The sequence below is a fragment of the Vipera berus genome (genome assembly GCF_964194415.1).
Source record: "Vipera berus genome assembly, chromosome: 6".
NCBI lineage: Eukaryota > Metazoa > Chordata > Lepidosauria > Squamata > Viperidae > Vipera > Vipera berus.
In genome coordinates, this window is record NC_138208.1 from 9,059,160 (window position 1) to 9,075,606 (window position 16,447).

At 43.8% G+C, this 16,447-nt stretch overlaps 1 protein-coding gene across 2 annotated transcripts in view; it reads left to right on the forward strand.

Annotated features, from left to right (window-relative positions):
- Window positions 1-16,447, forward strand: part of DHTKD1 (dehydrogenase E1 and transketolase domain containing 1) — a 31,843-nt gene that overhangs the window by 5,440 nt on the left and 9,956 nt on the right. For both annotated transcript variants that reach the window (XR_014026953.1, XM_081331366.1), the window contains exons 4-10: window positions 975-1,169; window positions 4,344-4,613; window positions 6,069-6,240; window positions 6,454-6,652; window positions 9,506-9,818; window positions 14,331-14,415; window positions 16,064-16,203. Coding sequence is in view for 1 of the 2 variants with exons in the window: in XM_081331366.1 (XP_081187492.1) it covers window positions 975-1,169; window positions 4,344-4,613; window positions 6,069-6,240; window positions 6,454-6,652; window positions 9,506-9,818; window positions 14,331-14,415; window positions 16,064-16,203 (1,374 nt within the window). In the remaining variant the exon portion in view is untranslated. The remainder of the gene's footprint in view (window positions 1-974; window positions 1,170-4,343; window positions 4,614-6,068; window positions 6,241-6,453; window positions 6,653-9,505; window positions 9,819-14,330; window positions 14,416-16,063; window positions 16,204-16,447) is intronic.

Genomic DNA, 16,447 nt, shown 5'->3' on the forward strand with positions numbered 1-16,447 from the left:
CAATATCCATTACTCAAATTGTAATGGATTGTACAGTTGAGCGTAGGAAGAAAACAAATATATATATCTTGGTGTTTGTAGAACAAAATAAATAGTCCGTGCTGATCTAAGCCTTATTATAGAAATGCAGAAGATAAGCCCCAAAAGTTTGTTTGAGATTCAAATTAGCCCACTGTGTTTTCATTCTGACCTGTTGGTGACTGAGGGAACAGCGTACAAAGTCCAGTGAATAAATATCTCCATAATGAGGAGGAACTAAGGACGTTGGTCAGAAAAAACACCTGATTTCCACAGAGCATATTAAGGTTGAGTGTCCTACGGATAGTATTTGTTATCTGTAACCAGGCTAGTATAAATGTGAGACATCGTGTAATTGTATATAGGATTAGATTTAAAGAGGGGAGAAAGAGACTTACAGCAACTACTCTTAGACTTTATTCAGTCTATGCTATTTTTATTATTTTATTTTCAAATTGACAGCTGATAGGCTGCAGGTATTCATTTTCAGCAGTGAACACAGGTGGTCCTCGACTTAGGACCGCAATTGAGCCCAAAATTTCTGTTGCTAAGCGAGACATATTTTTCAGTGAGTTTTGCCCCACTTTATGACCTTTCTTGCCACAGTTGTGAGGTGAATCACTGCAGTTGTTAAGTTAGTAACACGGTTATTAAGTGAATCTGGCTTTCCTCATTGATTTTGCTGGTCGCAAAAAAGTGATCACATGACCCCAGGGACATCGCAGCCGTCATAAATATGAGTCAATTGCATCATGAGTTTTGATCACGTGACCAGGGGTGGATGCTGCAACGGTCGTAAGTGTGAAAAACGGTCACAAGTCCCTTTTTCCAGTGCCGTCGTCACTTTGAATGGTTGCTAAATGAACTTTCGTAAGTCGAGGACGACCTGTATTAAAAGCTCGGGGTAAGTAATAAAGCAAATGGAATCCACAACTCCAACATTTTATCTTCCACAGGAATTTGATCGCTTCTTAGCCACCAAGTTTGCCACGGTGAAACGCTATGGCGGCGAAGGTGCCGAGAGCATGATGGGATTCTTCCATGAACTATTGAAGATGTGCTCGTATAGCGGAGTGACAGACATCGTTCTTGGGATGCCTCATCGGGGAAGACTTAATCTCCTCACAGGTCTTCTTCACTTTCCCCCCGAGGTAAGGGAAGGAACGGGTTTTTAAACAATTTCCTCCAGGCTGGCTTAAGTTTGAGGTGGGACGACAAAGTTTCGTGAATGATTTGTGTTGGCAAGATTATCCTCTTGGTGACCTTGGGAGCTGATCTGGGCCATCCAGAACTCATCTTAAGAAATACGTCGACGCAGATTCTCTGTCATCCACGTAAAATTGTCTGAAGATTGAGTCACGGCAACTGAATGTATTTTTCTTGCGTGAGATGTTTCGCTGCCCATCCAAGCACCTCTGACTGACGGACCTGCTTAGATGAGCAGTGGAACGATAGAATCAAGATCTCGTGAAGTGTTAAATGCCGCTTTATAGTGCCTTACTAAGACTACATTTGGAATATTGCATCTAACTTTGGTCGCCCTGAGGTAAAAAAGATGTTGAGAGTCTGGAAAGAGTGCCGAGAAGAGCAACAAAGATGATTAGGGGGCCAGAGGCTGAACCAGGGGTATTCAAAACTTGGCCCTCTTGTGACGTGTGGACTTCAACTCCCAGAATTCCTCAGCTGGGCACGCTGGCTGGGGAATTCTGGGAGTTGAAGTCCACAAGTCATAAAAGGGCCAAGTTTGAAGAGCCCTGGGCTAAAACATATGAAGAATGGTTGAAGGAATTGGGTATATCTAGTTTAATGAAAAGAAGACTAGAAGTGACATGATAGCAGTGTTCCAATATTTGAGGGGCTGCCACAAAAAAGAGGGGATCAATTCCTTTTCCAAAGCACCTCAAGGTAGGACAAGAAACTAATCAAGGAGAGAAGCAACCTAGAACTAAGGAGAAATTTCCTGACAGAACAATTAATCAGTGGAACAGCCTGTCTCTAGAGGTTGTGGGTGCTTCCTCACTGGAGGTTTTTAAGAAGAAATTGGATAGTCAGTTGTTCAGAATGGTGTAGGGTTTCCTGCCTGAGCAGAGGGCTGGACTATAAGACCTCCAAGGTCCCTTCCAGCTCTGTTATTCTGTCTCAAACTAACAAGGAAAATAAGTCCATTGCCGTGACTCAAACTTCAGTCATCTTAGAAATATCTCTAAGAAATAAATAACCTAGCTGGTCAGTCTTATTGATGTATTTTCTTGATGTATTTTATTGTTCTATTATTTTTTTATGACTTTACTTTCACTTTGCTTAAACTTTCTTTTTATGTCTTCATTTTAAATTGTTGTAAGCCAACTAGATTAGTCCTTGGGTGACATGAGCGGCAAATAAAATAATAATAATAATAATAATAATAATAATAATAATAATAATAATAATAATAATAATAATAATAATAATAATAGTAGTAGTAGTAGTAGTAGTAGTAGTAGTAATATAATTCTCTGGGTTTGTGTACAGAAGTCACCTAGAAATTGCTTTACCAGGTGTCAGGGCAGTAATCAAGATTCTTTTGGTTCTTTTGGAGCCATAGACAATGAGAACATCACTAAATAAAGTAAATTAAATTAAGTCCCTGGAAAAAAAAGAAGTGTTGTTGAAATTATCTCTGCTTTCCCTGTTGGCTTTGAAGCTCATGTTTGGGGCCCATCGAAGCTTCTTAGTTCAGGTTTGTACATCATGTCTCCATGTCACAACTTGTTTAGCTTTGCGTTCAGCCCATCTCTAATGGGTAGCAAGTTATGATTTGTGGACGTGTCAATGGAGATTCTGTCATCCAGGTGATGGTTGTCCCAAAGATGCTTTTTCAAGAGCCAACTGGACTTTCTTGGTTTTTCCTTGAAGTCGTTTCGCTTGTCATCCAAGAAGAGCTGAAGAAGCTTCTTGGATGAGAAGTGAAACGTCTTCAAGGAGAAACCTAGAAAGTCCAGTTGACTCTTGAAAAAGCACCTTTGGGATGATTTGTGGACAGCTTGTAGTACTATATTTTGGGAATAAATAAAGAGCTGTGGTGGCGCTGTGGGTAGAATGAAGTATTGCAGGCTAATTCTGCTGACTGCCAGGAGTTTGATCCTGACCGGCTCAAAGTTGATTCAGCCTTCCATCCTTCCGAGGTCAGTAAAATGAGCACCCAGATTGTTGAGGTAAATATGTTGACTGTAAACTGCTTACAGAGGGGCTATAAAGCAGCGTGAAACGGTAAGTCTAAGTTCTATTCCGTTCCATTCCATGTTGTGCAGTTAGCTCACATGGTGTAACAAGAAGGTGCGTTTGTTGTCACTGTGAGTTGGGGTGGGTGGGGTACGAAGAGAGGCTCAGCCAATCTCAATGTATACATGGTTGTACTTTGACAATAAAGGTGCATTGCATTGCATTCCTATTCCTATTCTATTCTATTCTATTCTATTCTATTCTATTCTATTCTATTCTGTTCCATGTTCCATGTTCCATGTTCCATGTTCCGTTCCACTCCACTCCATTCCATTCCATTCTATTCCATATTCCATATTCCATATTCCATATTCCATATTCCATATTCCATATTCTATTCCGTTCCATTCCATTCCATTCCTTTCCATTCCATTCTATTCTATTCTATTCTATTCTATTCCTGGTGGTGCAGGGGTTAGAATGCACTTTGACTCATCTTTCCATCCTTCTGAGGTCGGTAAAATAAGCACCCAGATTGTTGAGGACAATATGCTGACCGTAAACTGCTTAGAGAGGGCTGTGAAGCACTGTGAAAGGGTAAATAAGTGTAAGTGCAATTTCTGCTATTGCTAAATTGCACAATGATGTTGTGAGATAGTGTTCAGTAAGGATGAATCCAGTGGTGAGATTCAAATACGTGAACAACCGGTTCTCTGCGTGGATGCCGCCATTCTGGGCCTGGGCAACAAAAGAAATTAGCTACCGGTTCTGCCGAAGTGGTGCGAACTGGCTGCATTCCACCACTGAATGAACCCCTCTAAGGCCAGGTCACGTGATAGCTACAACTTCCACAGGTCAGATTTAAAGTTGGGTCAAGCAGATTTGGTACGCCTATCCTTAGAAAAGATAACAGCTGTCATGGAAGAAGTTCAGAAGGAAGGAGAGCCAGGCCTCAAAAACCAGAAAAGAGGTGCAGAAAGAGCAGAAGAGCCTTGCTTACAGCCGAACCTCCAAGGATGGGAGGAAAAGCCGTTTGGGCAAATGCTTGCCAAACTCTCGCCGTTTTTCCTTAATTCAAAATTGCAGAGGTGATTTACGTGTCGTTGTCTTGCTTTCCTGCGAAGCTGATGTTCCGCAAAATGCAAGGCTTGAGCGAATTCCCGGAGAAGTCGCCTGCCATCGGAGACGTCCTCTCCCATCTCACGGCCTCAGTGGATCTGGACTTCGGGTCTCACCGCCCAATTCACGCCATCTTGTTGCCGAACCCTTCGCACCTCGAAGCCATCAACCCCGTGGCGGTTGGCAAAACCAGAGGGAGACAGCAAACGTTGCTGGATGGGGATTACTCCTTAGCCAGTTCGGCCCAGCCAGGAGATAAAGTCATTTGTCTGCAGGTATGTTGAAAACGGGGAGCGTGAGATGGGTAGAAGGGAGATAATCATCTAAAGCTCCTGAGCCAACTGTGCCTTAAGGGCGTAAAAGACTGGAGCCGTTAGGAAAGCTAGGCTCTGCCTGGTCTTGCCTTTGCTCATGAGAGACAGAGGAAGGGTTGTCAGATGAATTAAACCAATTACGTTGCTTTGCTGATGGTTAAAATGATAACGGAGGCAATTGATGCTCTGTGCTTCGCCAGACATTTTAAATTGCTGGAACTAGTTTGAAAGCAACCTTTTGGAAGATGCTCAACTGTTAGGCTTTATCTGTGATCTTCCTACTTTAGAGAAGGAAGGGTGAGAAAGTCTGCAGGCCTCCTCCAATTCTAAACTATAAATTTGCTTAATAAAGAAAAAGAAAAGAAACTGTAAACCAGCCCTTCTCTCCAAGTTATTCTTCGGCAGCTGCATTTGGGAGCATGCCGCCCCCAAAGTGGATCAATCCTGATCATTCAGAACTGAGCAAACAGATTACAGGTAGCCCTTGAACTTATGACCACAATTTATGTTGCTAAATGAGACAGTTAAGTGAACTTCATCCCATTTTACGAACTTTCTTGCCACAATTGTGAAGTGAACCACTGCGGTCGTTAAGTTAGTAACGTGGCTGTTAAACGAATCTGGCTTCCCCACTGACTTGGCTTGTCAGAAGGTCGCGAAAGGGGATCATACGATCCGGGGCTCTGCAACAGACATAAGTACGAGTCAGTTGCCAAGCATCTCAGTTTTGATCACATGACCACGGGGAGGCTGCAGCAGTCGTAAGCGTGAAGAGCGGCCATAAGTCACTTTTTTCCAGTGCCGTTGTAACTCTGAACGGTCCATCGCCCAGTGCGCTCACACAGAGAGGGCCTCCTCAGGGTGCCGTCGGCTAGACAATGTCGGCTGGCGACCCCCAGGGGGAGGGCCTTCTCTGTGGGAGTGCCAGCCCTATGGAACCAACTCCCCCTTGAGCTTCGGATGGCCCCGGATCTCCGGTCCTTTCGCCGCGGCCTCAAAACACTCCTTTTCCATCAGGCTGGCCTGGACTGACAGGGATTTTAATTATGTTTTTAATTTTTAACTTAATTTTAATTTCAATTTATTCTACTGGGGCTATTAATTTAATTTCTTTTTAACTTTTGTATTATTGTATTTTATTGTTGTTAGCCGCCCTGAGTCCTTCGGGAGATAGGGCGGCATATAAGTCCCAATAATTAATTAATTAATTAATCAATTAATTAATGAACAGTCGTAACTCAAGGACTACTGTATCCAGTTGGCTCATTATACAGAGAAGATTTTCTTTTAAATTGGAGCTCCTCGGGTTAAAATATAGCGGTACCACATTTTTCTTTCCCCACACAAATAGTCTCCTTGGAAGAAGGCTGGTCGCAATCAATTTTATGACTGGTGGCATTTTTCTCTGCAATGCAGGTTCACGGAGATGCTTCATTCTCTGGCCAAGGCATAGTTCCAGAAACTTTTACCCTTTCCAATCTGCCCCATTTTAGAATAGGGGGAAGCATTCACCTCATCGTTAATAACCAACTGGGCTACACCACCCCAGCCGAGCGAGGAAGGTCCTCTTTGTACTGTAGCGATATCGGTATGTATGTCTGTCCCACCTAGAACCCTTTTGCAGTGGTTACGCTTGATTTTGAAAATTGCTTTGTTTCTTTCATCCTTCTGGTATTGAAAAGATGGAACTCCCCCCCCCCCCGGCAAAAAAATGGACCATACATTCCTAGAGAATTCTTCTCTTTCACGGAGTCCTCTCTGGTGACATCTTCACCCTCTTCTCTGCGTCTCCCCGTTTTAGGTAAGATAGTCGGCTGTGCTGTTATCCACGTGAATGGAGACGACCCGGAGGAAGTCCTCCGAGCTGCACGGCTGGCGGTGGAGTACCAGCGACTTTTCCGGAAGGATGTGATTGTGGACCTGCTCTGCTATCGGCAGTGGGGTCACAATGAACTCGATGAGCCCTCTTTCACCAACCCCACCATGTATAAAATAATCAGGTAGTGCTTAGTTCCAGCCGGAAGAGCTGTTGACAATAGAAGGAGCTCCCAAAAGGGTGGTGGGTTCATCCTTACTGGATGTGTTTGAGAAGAAGGGAGAGACCCATCTGTCGGGGATGCTTGGATTTCAATTCCTGCATGTAGGTGGAAGTAAGATGTCAACCAATCAGAATAGAAGGGACCTTGGAGGTCTTCCAATCCAGGGCTTTTCAACCTTTTCACCCATTGTACCACTTTTAGGATAGGGCAACATCCGAGGACCACCAGTCGCCTAGCAAGGTGTCAAAAACCTAATGACCAAAAAAAGGGAAAAAAAGTAATGGAAGTACAGGTAGTCCTCGACTTACAACAGTTCGCTTGGTGACTGTTCGAAGTTACAATGGCACTGAAAAAAGTGCCCCCCAAGCCACAGCCGAGCAAGACACCTGCCTGCCTGCCCGGCGGCGCTCTTCCTCCCGTCCAAGGTTTTCCTTGTGAGCATTTCTGTTGAGGATTGGCAGCGGGGGTGGGGTGGGGGGTGTTTGGTTTCTATTCCCCCCCCCCCGTCTGCTGGGTGGTTGCAGCAGGTTTTGGTCACTTCACATGACCCTGGGACACTGTGACCGTCATAAATATGAATCAGTCGCCAAGCATCTGAATGTAAATCACAAGACCCTGGAGATGCTGCAACATTCCAGCTGATCAGCGCTTCTTCTGGGCTCAGCTGAAGTGCCGGGATCAGCACCGAGCTCCAGCTGGAGCCTGGCGCTGATCCTGGTGCTTCCGCTGAGCCCTGACAGCCCCAAAGAAACGCTGATCCTGGCGCTTCCGCTGAGCCCTGACAGCCCTGCAGCTCCAGCCGTCTCTCGCTCAGGCTTGTGCGGTGCTGTTCAGCTCGTTCCCCTCCCCCGCTACCACTTTTCTAGGATGGTCACGTACCAGCTGCCAGGTGCCAATGTACCACAGGTGGTACCCGTACTACTGGTTGAAAAGCCCTGTTCTAGTCCAGCTTCGGCTCAAGCGGGACACCCTATACCATTTCAGATAAATGGTTGTCCAGTCTCTTTTTGAAAGCCTCCAGTGATGGAGCACCCACAACGTCTGAAGGCACAAGGTTAATTGTCCTCGTCGTTAGGAAGTTTCTCCTTAATTCCAGGTTGCTTCTCTCCTTGATTAGTTTCCATCCTTTGTTTGTTGCCTTGCCTTCTGGTGCTTCGGAGACTAAGTTGACCCCCTCCTCTTTGGGGCAGCCTCTCAAATATTGGAAGACCGCTATCACGTCCCCCCAATCGTTCTTTTCTCTAGACTAGTCATAACCAAATCCTGCAATTGTTCTTCATATGTTGTTTTTTTCCTCCTGGCCCTTAGTTGCTTTTCTTTGCGCTTTTTCCAAAGTCTCAACATCTTTTTTTTTAATATAATGGTAATATGTAATATGATGGTAATATGATTTTGATGGTCTCTTGTAAATGAAGACTCGATCATCCAGGCCAAAAGTATATGAAAAGGATAAATCATGGCAACTGGACCAAAGTTTATTAAACTTGAGACGTTTTCATTACTCATCTAATTAGCTTCTTCAGTTAAAATGAAAAATTTAAGCTAGGCAGAGCGTCATTGCAATGCACCAACTCTTGCCATATCAATTGCAGGGGTTTCTCCCCAAAATGTATTGCAATACGTACATGAAGACTCATTCAGGCCAAAAGTATCTAAAAAGGTTAAATCGTGGATGAGTAACAAAACGTCTCAATTTAATAAAATCTGGGCATGATTTAACCTTTTTAAAGAGATATTTGATGGTCCTGGTAGCCCAGTCCAACCCTTTCAAAGCCATCTAATTCTGGCCTCGTTGCTTAACTATAAATTTATTTCTTGAGCCTTATTTTTCCTTTATTTTGCACCCTAACTTTAGAAATATTTTAGATATTACCCTCAGTTTTTTAAAAAAAAACATTAAATGATAAGCATTCTATACAGGTAGTCCTCAACTTAACTTAAAACAGTTCATCTGAAAATGGCTAAGGTTGAGAAACGCTGGCTAGGAATTCTGGGAGTTGAGGTCCACACACCTTAAAATGGCTGAGGTTGAGAAACTCTGGCTAGGAATTCTGGGAGTTGAGGTCCACACATCTTAAAATGGCTGAGGTTGAGAAACGCTGGCTAGGAATTCTGGGAGTTGAGGTCCACACATCTGAAAATGGCTGAGGTTGAGAAACGCTGGCTAGGAATTCTGGGAGTTGAAGTCCACACATCTGAAAATGGCTGAGGTTGAGAAACGCTGGCTAGGAATTCTGGGAGTTGAGGTCCACACATCTGAAAATGGCTGAGGTTGAGAAACGCTGGCTAGGAATTCTGGGAGTTGAAGTCCACACATCTGAAAATGGCTGAAGTTGAGAAATGCTAGCTAGGAATTCTGGGAGTTGCGGTCCACACATCTTAAAATGGCTGAGGTTGAGAAACGCTGGCTAGGAATTCTGGGAGTTGAGGTCCACACATCTGAAAATGGCTGAGGTTGAGAAACGCTGGCTAGGAATTCTGGGAGTTGAAGTCCACACATCTGAAAATGGCTGAGGTTGAGAAACGCTGGCTAGGAATTCTGGGAGTTGAGGTCCACACATCTGAAAATGGCTGAGGTTGAGAAACGCTGGCTAGGAATTCTGGGAGTTGAGGTCCACACATCTGAAAATGGCTGAGGTTGAGAAACGCTGGCTAGGAATTCTGGGAGTTGCGGTCCACACATCTTAAAATGGCTGAGGTTGAGAAACGCTGGCTAGGAATTCTGGGAGTTGAGGTCCACACATCTTAAAATGGCTGAGGTTGAGAAATAAAAGCTCACTTCATGCATTTTTGTATCTCATTTTCCCGGATTAGATCCAGGAAAAGCATCCCAGATACCTACGCAGAGGGCCTGGTGGCAGAGGGACTTACAACCAAGGAGGAGATATCCGAGATCAAAACTTCCTATTACTCAAAGCTCAACGAACATCTCTCCACCATGGCTATGTACACGCCTGCATGCCCTAATCTACAGACCCACTGGACCGGCCTGGTGGAGCCCACGCCGAGGGTCACAACGTGGGACACAGGTGTTCCTGGACCACTCCTCCAGTTTGTTGGGCTCAAGTCAGTGGAGGTGCCTGAAGAATTGCAACTACACAACCACATCCTGAAGACGCATGCTCAGGTTTGAGATCCTCAAATCCAGCTCTTAGACATGCCGAAGATGGTAGGTGTAGTCCTCAACGTACGACGCAATTGAGCCCCCCATTTCCGTTGTTCAGTTGGACATTTGTTGAGTGATTTTTGCCCCCTTGTACGACTTTTCTTGCCACGGTGGTTAAGTGAATCACTGCAGTTGATAAGTTAGTAACCCCGGTTGTTAAGTGAATCTGGCTTCCCCATTGACTTCGCTTATCAGAAGGTCGTAAAAAGAGGATCACGTGAACCCGGGACACTGCAACCGTCATAAATAAGAGCCGAATTGTGGTCACCTGACCGCGGGGATGCTGCAACGGTCATAAGTGGGAAAACCGGTCATAAGTCAATTTTTTCCCAATGCCGTTGCAACTTTGAATGGTCACTAAATCAACTGTCGTACGTCGAGGACTACCTGCACAGGGGCGTCCTTAGGGAGGGTACAAAAAGGTCAAGATGCCATTTGAAACTATTTTCCAGACTTTTTTGACACAGGTAGTCCTCAACTTATGGATATAATTGGAGCCTAAATTTCTGCTGCTAAGCAAGACGGTGGCTAAAGGGGCCGTGCCTGATTTTAGGCTTATTTTCTGTTATGGTTATTAAGTGAATCACAGGGTCATCAAGCGAATCCAGCTTTCACCTTTGACTTTGCCTGTCAGAAGCCTGCTGGGAAGGTCACAAATGCCAATCAAGAGACCCCAGGATGCTGAAAACGTCATAAATACATGTCTGCAGCCAAACACCTGAATTTGGCTCACATGACGATGGGGACACTGCGATGGTCGTAAGTGTGAGGACTAGTAGCAAATCACTTTTTTCCAGTGCCATTGTAAGTTCGAACAGTCGTTGAACAAATGGTTATAAGTCGAGGATTACCTGTACGGCTAAGTACGGGTATGAACAAGAAGAGTTCATTTAGTGACTGCTCGAAGTTAACAACGGCGCTGGGAAAAAGTGACTTGCGACGGTTTTTTCACACCTGCCTTCGTTGCAGCCTCCCCCACGGTCACGTTGTTAGACACAAAAATAGACACAAATTGAAATCCACTCTGTTTGAGTTGCAAATAGAAAAGAAGTTTATTAGGCTTCACAACAAAAGTCTAAAAAGTAACAGTTTGCAAAGCGTGGTGGATTCAGGAAGGCAAACAATGCAATGTAGCCAAGCTCTGAACCACACCCCCAAATTTCAAAATCACATATTATTATACATCCTATCGCGACGCCCCATTCCCTCCCCCATGGCCCCATTGGCTTAGGCTATCTATCAGAAGGGACGCGGTGGCTCAGTGGGTTAGGACACTGAGCTTGTCGATCAGAAGATCGGCAGTTTGGCAGGTCAAATCCCGAGTGCTGCGTAGCAGAGTGAGTGCCTGTTACTCGTCCCAGCTTCTGCCAACCTAGCAGTTCGAAAGCACGTAAAAATACAAGTAGAAAAATAGGGACCACTACGGTGGGAAGGTAACAGCGTTCTGTGCACCTTTAGTATCTAGTCATGCCGGCCACATGACCACGGAGACGTCCTCGGACAAGCGCTGGCTCTTCGGCTTTGAAACGGAGATGAGCACTGGCTCCTAGAGTCGGAAACGACTAGCACGCATGTGCGGGGGAACCTTTACCTTTACCTTTATCTATCAGAAGCGCCTAAACAGAATACATTATCTCCGCCCCTGTTTGCTTACACTATCCTGTTTACTCAGACCATATATGTACATGCTTATCAATTCTAAAGGAGAGATGTCTCCCATCTTCTACACCTCTCAGATCAAGTAGGGGTACCAGGCACCAGAAGGTACTTAAAAACAATTCTTAGATGGTGACTCACACTTGGCCCCATGGTAACTTCTTTCCCCCCCCCCCCCGACCTCCACTTGAGGCTTGTATTTTTCCCCATATACTCAAAGCATCTACTCAGGCAATTGATTATAAAATGATAATTATAAAATACAAAATATGATTACATGATAATACTAAAAGCATATATATATCAATTTCCCATCGTCCTGTGCGCTCCCACAGGGAGGGCCTCCTCAGGGTGCCGCCGGTCAAGGATTGCCGACGGGCGATCCCCAGGGGGAGGGCGTTCTCTGTGGGTGCGCCTGCCCTATGGAATCAACTGCCAACGGAACTCCGGACTGCCCCTGACCTTTGTTCATTTCGCCGGGACCTAAAAACCTGGCTCTTTGAGCTATCTGGTCTGGACTGAGGGGTTTTAATGTTTTTAAATTGTGATTTTAATTTTTTGGGGCTAGACTTAATTTAATTTTATTTTAATTTTATATTGTATTGTTTTTAAATTTTGCCTTGTAAACCGCCCTGAGTCCTTTGGGAGTAGGGCAGTATATAAACCGAATTAATAATAATAATAATAATAATAATTATATATATATATATATATATATATATATATATAAATTTCCTCGCTACTTCCAGTTATTTTCCACAACGTGATCAAAATTCGGTCAACTGACTCGTAAATGAGGGTCGCAGTGTCCCTTTTGTGACTTTCTGACAATGGGGGGAAGCTGAATTCACTTAACAACGGTGTCGCTAACTTAACCGCAGTGATTCACTGAACAACCGTGGCAAGGGAGGTCGTAAAAGGGAGCAAAACCCACTGAGCAACCGTCTCCCTTAGCCACAGAAATTTAGGGCTCCGTTGTGGTCGTAAGTCGAGGACTGCCTTGCACAGACACGGCTGTGGACCTCCTTGATGTTGGGGAACTGAAAAGGCATCTTTGCAAGCTGGCTCAAATTTAGCCCCTCTGGGGATTGCAACCAGGGTGGGTAAGGAAGCAGGAATTAATTGCCTGAAATAAAATCATGAAATTGTTTCCTTTCAAGGAGAAATGACCCATGGAATGAAATTTCTTTTTTTAAAAAAGAATTTATTAGATTTTATAGGGTTAAGAATAACATTTGGGTTAAACAATAGGTCAGTAATACAATCATTAGTGAGTATCTCAGGTTACACCATCAAATATTTCTTCTCGGTTTCCTTTACATTTGCTACGTCATATTTATACTAATAACTTCTTAATTATATCAAAATTCAGCAAAAAAAAATTCATTATCACATTTATAAATACAGTTTTTTCTTTTTGCTTATACGTATCTTAATAGATCTCGATAGACAAATCAATGTCCTGTTATAAAATTTTAACCAATTTTTAACTACAGTATTCCAAAGTAACCTTTAATATCCATAGTATTTAACTTTCAGGTAACCCAAATTTCCTTTATCTCTCCATGAAATGAAATTTCTAACGGGAGGGGATGGCTTAAGCATGGAGAGCTGAAATAGAACAGACAGACGGGGTGTAAATCAAATCAGCCAACAGATGATAGATTTTGGCAAATGATGCTTGATCTGATTGGGAGATACAAAAGATAATAAAATGGTAATAGGCATCCAGTGGTGGGATTCATCCGGTTCGCACCACTTCGGCAGAACCGGTAGCTAATTTTTTTGTTGCCCAGGCCCAGAATGGACTTCCGGAAATGGCATCCACACGAGAACCGGTTGTTCACGTATTTGAATCCCACCACTGCCAAAGGACCTTTTGGCCTTTGAGTTTGGAGTGTTTCCCAGCCCTAAATTTTATGGCTTTCATGCAGACGTTATGTTAGGCATTATGTTTATCCTAAAAATATCATTAACCAGCTGCCGGTGGAGCTGAGGACTGCCCCCGACCTCCGATCATTCCGCCGGGGCCTGAAGACCTGGCTCTTTGAGCTCTCGGGCCCAGGCTGAGGAGAAAATTATTTTAATTGGGGTTTTTAATAGTACAGGGTTGATTTAATTTTTTAACTTGGTTTTTAACTTTTGTATGTTTGATTTTTAACTCCCTGTAAACCGCCCTGAGTCCTCAGGGAAAGGGCGGTATATAAATGCAAAAATTAAATTAAATTAAATTAAAAAATAAGTTGCTTGTCTAAACTAACAGCATGAAAAGAAGGAGCAAACAGTAGGCGTGAATAAAGCATCTCCACAGATATTCAGTCGCCTTGAACAATGTCTGTTTCAATTGCCCTTGTATTAAAAGTGAACTAGCTTTAAAAAAAATAAGCAGGTTTTTCAAGGGCAATTTATTATAACTGACCAGCTTTGAAAGCAATTAGAGCTACATTCGAGCACGGAAGTCCCATTCAAGTCAACGCAGCTTACTTCACAGTGCAAACGGCAGAGATTATGTACCCGGATTATAGTGTGTGTGTAATACACAATGAAGTTGTGGGTGCAATGTCACTTGTTCCCCCACCTTGCAGTCATGTGCTATGGTTTAGTTTTTCCACAAAAACTAAACAGAAAAATTCTAAACCTTTCAGAAGTTGAAGTAACAAAATGATGATTTTTGTTTATTTCTGTTCTGTTCCTATTCTATTCTGTTCCTTTCCGGTTCCTTTCCTGTTCTGTTCCTGTTCCATTCCTGTTCTGTTCTTGCTCCTGTTCCTTCCTCTTCCTGTTCTGTTCCTGTTCTGTTCTGTATTGGGTTTGCAGTCAAGAGTGCTGAAGATGCAAGAAGGAGTAAAATTGGACTGGGCCACTGCTGAAGCCTTAGCTTTTGGCTCTCTGCTGTGTCAAGGTAGGTCTTTAAACATACAAATGCTGCAACTGCTATTAAGCCAGGAAAATAAATATAAACAGAAAAATGTATATGAAAAAGACAACTGGGCTTGGCAATTTTATCCTTCGTGATTGCATTGTTAAGTTAATTAGAAGCGAGAACTTTATGCAACTTGCGGAGAGCTTAAACATCTTTCCAGCCCTTTGGAAAGTACTAATCTCACTCCGGTGTCCTGCCAAATTCAGTTGGTGGGACGAGCCCCAGTATTAGGCAATCTGAAGAACCAGAGACCCAGATTACCCCCCCACCCCAAAAAATGGATTCAGTTCTGATCTGGTTTTGCTAGTGTCCTGTCAACTTCTGGGTAGCTGGTCCACCATATATCCCAGCTAGATAGATATTTAATATCAATTATTAAGAAGCATGTTCCTTCTGAGGAGCCGTTGGAAGCAGGGAGAGGGTTTAACCTAGAGCAGGGGTAGGCAACCTTGGCTCTTTTATGACTCGTGGACTTCAACTCCCAGAATTCCTGAGCCAGCATGGCTCAGCTTAGAAACCTCTCCCTTTTCCCCCAGCATGGCTGGCTCAGGAATTCTGGGAGTTGAAGTCCACAAGTCATAAAGCAGCCTAGACCTAGGCCAGGGGTAGGCAACCTTGGCTCTTTTATGACTCGTGGACTTCAACTCCCAGAATTCCTGAGCCAGCATGGCTCAGCTTGGAAACCTCTCCCTTTCCCCTCAGCGTGGCTGGCTCAGGAATTCTGGGAGTTGAAGTCCACAAGTCATAAAAGAGCCAAGGTTGCCTACCCCTGACCTAAAGAGAAGACAGTAGTGATCCATGATGTCCAGCTATCCAAGGAATTGTCACACTCTCCTAATGGACTGAACTTCTCAAGCTGTGAAAGAGACAACGCGAGATTCGTACTTTCAGATTTGCCAAATTCTGTTGATGTAGTATTCCACAATAAAGTAGAATTAGCTCATCTGGTCATATTTCCTGCCTGGTCAGCCTGAGTCCTCAGCTTACAACAGTTCATTTAGTGACCATTCAGAGTTAACAACGGCACTGAAAAAAGTGACTTATGATCGTTTTTCACACTTAACAATCGTTGGAGGATCCCCAGGGTTACATGATCAAAATTCAGGTGCTTGGCAACCGACTCATACTTAAGACCATTGCAGTATCCTGGAGTCGTGTGATCGCCTTTTGCGACTTCCTGACAAGCAAATCTGGGAAGCCAGATCCACTCAGCGACCGTGTTACTAACTTAACAGCTGAAGTGATTTGACTTAACCGCTGTATCAAGAAAAGCGGTGAAATGAGGCAAAGCTCACTTACCAGATGTCTCACTTAACAACAGAAACAGGCTCAGTTGTCGTAAGTCAAGGACTACCTGCAGTCATTAAACAAGGACCCCCTGTATTGGCATTAAATAGGCATATAAATAGGAGAACTTAGGTGGGGGGGAAAGATTTAGAAGTACCCGGGGTTAAAAGAAATAGACAAAACACTTATTTTAGCAAGAAGGAGAAGCACCACAGATCCTGAGATTAATTTTAAAAGACAGCCTTAATTTAAGGAAGTCCTTAGGAAGAAGCGAGGTCTTCCACCTCCCGATTATTTCCAATTGTCAACAATTCACACAATAGATTTGCTTTCCACCGAGGTTTTAACATTCGTCTGAGCGGGCAAGACGTCGGCCGAGGGACCTTCAGCCAGAGGCATGCCATGCTGGTTTGTCAAGAGACGGGAGAAACCTACATCCCTTTGAACCACATGTCTGCAGATCAGAAGGGCTTCTTTGAGGTGAGAAGGGAAGGTTGAACCGAGATGACTTCACAACACTTCCCAAAGGAACATTTTAGGGAACAAAACTCCCTAACCCGGAAGGATTTATTTCTAAGTCATCACACGTTAGCTCGCTCCGTGAGAGAAAGGGAGAATGTTGTATTGTAATTTGCTTTTCACACTCCTCACACAACTTGCATTCTACAAAGTTTCAGATGATACGCAAACACACATACACAGAGAGAGAGAGAGAGAGAGATAA